We start from the raw sequence: 5167 nt of genomic DNA on the forward strand, positions 1-5167 counted from the left end.
ATAACTCAGAAATGCTGTTGTTAACAACAAACATGGCTGATGCTCCCAAGTCAGAAACAACTGAAAGATGTGATATTAGTGGAGGAACAAGTCCTGTGTTTAACAGTTTCTATAGCGTACGACAGGCTAGTCAGCCCCGTGTTACTGCTGATAATGTGAGGACGAGTGCACGGCCTACTCATCCTGCCACCACTGTTATGCCGTGCTCTGTGGGTGTCTGGCTCTGGGACCTGTAGTAGTGCAGTGCTCAGCTCAGCTGCATCTGATGCTCAGATTAGAAGAAGCTTCATTTATACCTTTGGTTAGACTAACTGTTTTAAATCAGTTTTGTGATGGCACCGAGTAAAGTAAAACCAGTTCACGGCCTATAAACACCTTAAACAGATTGAATTAAGGGATTTGAGGCCTGGGAGGAGGCCCCGGGGAAGACCCAGGACACGCTGGAGGGACTATGTCTCTCGGCTGGCCCGGGAAAGCCTCGGCATTACCCCGGAGGAGCTGGAGGGAGTGTTGCTTAAGACTGCGGCCCCCACGACCCGGTCCCGGATAAGTGGAGGGAAATGGATGGATGGATGGAATAAGGGATTTGAATTCAGTTGCTACTGAACCCCATATACACCCCTCAGGTTGCCAGTCGTTAATCTGTGCTTTATTGGCTTTGCTTTGCCTCCAGGTGGTGATCTTTGTCAAGTCAGTTCAGCGCTGCATCGCTCTGTCCCAGCTTCTGGTGGAACAGAATTTCCCCGCCATTGCCATCCACAGGGGGATGGCCCAGGAGGAAAGGTGAGGCTGACACATGTTCTGACATCCTGCAAAACACAGGCTCTATTGGACTCTGAATGAACGTGGAATATGTTTATGCATCATGATACCTCATCAGTTATCTCAACACCTTCACAGTGCCTTCAAAGTGGAATGAGTCCGGTGATGCCACAGCAGCTGTGTTGATAATCCTCTGTCTTCCCCGCTGCCCCTCCTAACCCCCAGGTTGTCTCGCTATCAGCAATTCAAGGACTTCCAGAGGCGCATCTTGGTGGCCACAAACCTCTTTGGCCGAGGGATGGACATCGAGCGGGTCAATATCGTCTTCAACTACGACATGCCAGAAGATTCGGACACCTATTTGCACCGGGTGAGAGCTGCCGAGGGGAAACAGCTGGTTGTTTGTTCTTGGCAACATTCTCAGAAGTTGGTTTGAATGAATTTCTTTTCCAGAACCTAAGTGATGCACATCAAACTCTGGGTAGCTGTCTTCGACTCGTAGTGTGATGTGTTAAATTTTAGGATTTCGCTAACTTGTATCACTGTGGAACCCCTCAGGTTGCCCGTGCTGGTAGGTTTGGGACCAAAGGCCTGGCTATCACCTTTGTGTCTGACGAGACTGACGCTAAGACTCTGAACGATGTGCAGGACCGCTTCGAGGTCAACGTGGCCGAGCTGCCAGATGAGATTGACATCTCCTCTTACAGTAAGTCTTTCCATTTCCCGCTGCAAAGGCCTCAACCTCTTAATGGTTGGCGAGCCCCAGCACACTGAACTTCACATTTCCTTAATTGATAAGTTTACATTTTTATGTGTGAATCTATTAAAGAAACACCTTGTGTGGAACCTCAGAATCTCCTCCACAATGTTTTTAATATGAGTTGGATCATAGAAATGAACGTTTTATGTTGTGGTACAAAGCAGTTAGCATCTTTAGCATCTTATCTGCTAGCTTGGGGCTAACTTCTCTGCCATGACAGTAATTTTTGGGTCAGAGAGACAAGCAAACAGACAACTGGGGGCTCATTTGGAGAACAGAAGACCACTGATTAAAGCAGCTCATGTACATCCCAACCAAAGTAGAACAGGAATATGCGACATCAGAGAAGGTCAAACCAGAATAGTTGCCAGTTAATTTTAGGTTAACTATGACAAGATATGTAGACCCAAAAAAAAAAAAACCCCGGTGCAGACAAATTCAAGGGATTCACCGATGATTTACAGGTGACATCAGTGCTCTCACTGGAGCAAAACAAACCAATCAGCATCTCTGACCCAAAACTGAGCATTTATGGGCAGTTGAATTGTAAAATGTTAAAATATGGAATTAAAAAGACAAAGGTCCAGATTGTGTCCTGTGTCTGTTTAAAAGCTCACCAGAATACCAGTTACGGGCCTGGGAGTAAAAAGAGTTTTACTTTTTGATGGTACCATGGACTGAAGGGTTTGTTTAAGATTTTAAAAATGAGTATTAAAACCAGCTGGAAATGCACCGTGTGGTGACGGGTAGAAGTAATAAGTGAGAGTAATGTGAGGATGAGGTACGTTGACCATCACAACCACACACTGTTGTTGATGTTGTGTGTCAAGGCCAGCTCCATGTTTCCCGTAGACCCTCAGCTGGGGTAATAAACCTTGAGTCGCCTTACAGCAGCTGATGCTGCCATGTGCACTTTCCTCACATGTTTAACCTGCTGCTGAAAAGCTGTTATGTTCAGCTGTTACCGCACCTCTCACCCCCCTTCCTCCTCTCTCCCCCTCCCTCTCCAGTTGAGCAGTCCAGATGAGTCCTCAGCCAAGCAGACGTCTTCCTCTCCGTGGAACTTGTCTTGTACTTGGAAGTAGATGTACTTCATCGTTGATGTGAAAGCCCTGCGTGTTCCCTGGGTTCACCACACATTTATTTTTATTGTCAAGTTTTGGGACAGGGACTTTGTCTTTTACTGCTTTTTGTTTTGCTCAGTGAAATTAAAACTTTTTATAAAATGCCATATTTCCTATTGTGGTCTCTTGTGAGGCTGTTCCAGTCTCTACACCCTCACTGATTATTATTTGTTTTTTTTTACTCAAGCAGAGCGTTGGGTACATTTAAAGAAGGAACATGTAAAAGTAAATTTAAGCCTTTTATGTTAAAACTAATTTGTATAGAAAGTTGTTTTTAAACTGCTGGATCACTCTGAGCTTTAAAAAGTGATGACAAAGTCCTGTGGTGACAGTAGGTGAAGACATGACCGTGGCCCATACAGCGGCAGCTCCTCTGATTTTAATGCCTCGTAGAAATGAAGTGACCATGTGGTGGTTTGCTAATTTTAATACTGATGTCCTCGGCACACTGTGTAATCAAAGAATTGATCTGTGTATGTGTTAGTCTTGTATTTAGCTATTAAAACACTTGACATTGACAAAGGTTGTTAATTGAATCTATTTTTAGCTGTGCATGGCTCTTGACGGCCAAGCCACCTATTTGTCCAACCTTAAATATTTGCCAGGTGAATTGGAATGAAACATTTGTACAGAGGATTAATTCCGACTTGAGCTTGTGACTTTTTATGTTGCGCCACCCTGATGTTAAAATTACTTTGGTTTGTGAACTAATGGCTGCTAATGAGCAAATGCTAGCATGCTAACAAGCTGAACTGGCAACATATGCAACACCTTCCAAGTTAGCATTTAACTTAAAAAGTGTTTTTATTACCGATGGCATTAATGTACAGTAGAGTAGTAGACATAGTCATGGTTTCAAATCGGAACTTAATGTTCATAAAGGATCTGAACTCTGTTCAGTGCTACACTGTTCATGGACTATTTCAGTAAGATACAGTAGAGAACGACAAAGAGGGTAACAATACACCTGTACATAGCTGCTCTATAACCACGACATACAAGTGGGTAAACAATTTTATTACCCATGAAGTTAAAAATACTGTAGGACTGAGATGCAGCAGTCTCCTTAGAAACCTTAACTCTCCTTAAATGTTTCCATTTTCACAGAAAACCACAAAAATGTCTAAGCCACTATCTTATTACACAACAGGCAAAATGGTGTGATTGTCTTAATGTCTGTGTAGTGTTAGACTTCTTAATCCCTTTGCGTTTCTTTGCATTAAATACAATCTTATGAATCAAGGCTGTCATAAGGTGCGTGAACTTTCCTCCAAGTTTCAGTTAAGAAACCTTAACTTGTGAGGCTGTTCCTTAACCTTAGTCATAATAAAGGAACAAAAATTAAAGAATAATAAAGAACTGTCCATCAAACCTGCCTTTACAGGAGTCCTTGGACACCTCTGGCAGCGCCAACCTAGTCCTGTGTCCCTGTCAGTGATGTTAACCAACAGCACAGCATTTCTCAGAAACCGACACCATGTAACCACGAGGACGCACGAGTTATGTTGTTTCAGTGAGCTGACTCGCTGTTCAATTACAGGCTCGAGTGCTTCCACCCACTGGTCACAAATTACATGTTTACCTCAGTGCATACAGTTCTCCAATTTTATTTTTATAGCAAACCAAACAAGGGCTGATTTTCTCTCAGGCAGGATTGTAATTTGCCCAGACTTGGGCGGTCGACTGCTTGAGGCCCAAGTCCCAGGCTTGTTCTCCTGGTGCTTGTTAAATATCTCAGTTTCTTGTGGAGGGAAGGTGCAGGATGAGTCCAGCTGTGTAAACAATATCGGACATGTTCTCCACTAATATGCACAAATTCTACACCTGTCAGGTTCAGCCCTGTCTTACATACATCCTCTTCTTCATCCATCGCCAGATGAGGCTTTCTGACCGCTGTGACTCTGGGGTCTAGCCCTGGATCTCAAGGCTGACAGCAGATCCCGGTTCAGCCACATTGATGCTCCATACATGGCAGCGTTGCCTTCGCTGGTGACAGGCCACCGTGTCACATCTGTCTGAAACACCAGTGAATAAATACCATAAAAAGGCAAAAGCCATGTTCCTCTCAGAGCATCCATCTTCTGCCATCACCACCCCAGGCTTTTCTTTAAAGTCTTCATTTGGTTCGTCAGTCTTCAGAAACCAGAGTGCACAGCTGGGTTCCTATTTGGCTCCAAAGCACAGTCAGACCAGCTCACTGTTGCCGGTCAGACCTGTTCAGTAACTGATGTGAATCCACACCTCCAACTACAGAAACAAGTTGCCCTGGTGTGAGTCAGCTCCTGCTCTGCTGTCCCCAACAAAAGCCTCACAGTTCAGAGGACATTTGGTGGCTGGTTGCATTCATGTTTTCCACAAAGAGTCTGTCTCAGTCTAAAGTCGCTTTGCTGTTTCCATGTTGGAGATGCACCCATCTAAATTCTTCTCCCCATTCCACATGTATTGACATGTGGACCTGGCTTGTGTCTACTTGCAGATACACTAAGGACAGCTATTCTATAATCGGGGTCGCTGTGTGTGG

The 5167-nt window shown here is 44.4% G+C and overlaps 2 protein-coding genes across 2 annotated transcripts in view; one reads left to right on the top strand and one right to left on the bottom strand.

The window, feature by feature from the left end:
• Nucleotides 1-2753, top strand: part of ddx39ab (DEAD (Asp-Glu-Ala-Asp) box polypeptide 39Ab) — a 6253-nt gene extending 3500 nt beyond the window's left edge. Inside the window, exons 7-10 of the mRNA XM_020623162.1 lie at nucleotides 674-783; nucleotides 988-1132; nucleotides 1321-1468; nucleotides 2533-2753. Coding sequence (XP_020478818.1) covers nucleotides 674-783; nucleotides 988-1132; nucleotides 1321-1468; nucleotides 2533-2549 — 420 coding nt within the window. The 3' untranslated portion in view covers nucleotides 2550-2753. The remainder of the gene's footprint in view (nucleotides 1-673; nucleotides 784-987; nucleotides 1133-1320; nucleotides 1469-2532) is intronic.
• Nucleotides 2754-4508: 1755 nt separating this feature from the next.
• The window catches only part of LOC109973463 (protein CYR61), a 6321-nt gene continuing 5662 nt past the window's right edge, over nucleotides 4509-5167 (bottom strand). The window contains exon 6 of the mRNA XM_020623082.1: nucleotides 4509-4661. Coding sequence (XP_020478738.1) covers nucleotides 4509-4661 — 153 coding nt within the window. The remainder of the gene's footprint in view (nucleotides 4662-5167) is intronic.

This window comes from Monopterus albus, unplaced genomic scaffold, assembly GCF_001952655.1.
Source record: "Monopterus albus unplaced genomic scaffold, M_albus_1.0 scaffold292.1, whole genome shotgun sequence".
NCBI lineage: Eukaryota > Metazoa > Chordata > Actinopteri > Synbranchiformes > Synbranchidae > Monopterus > Monopterus albus.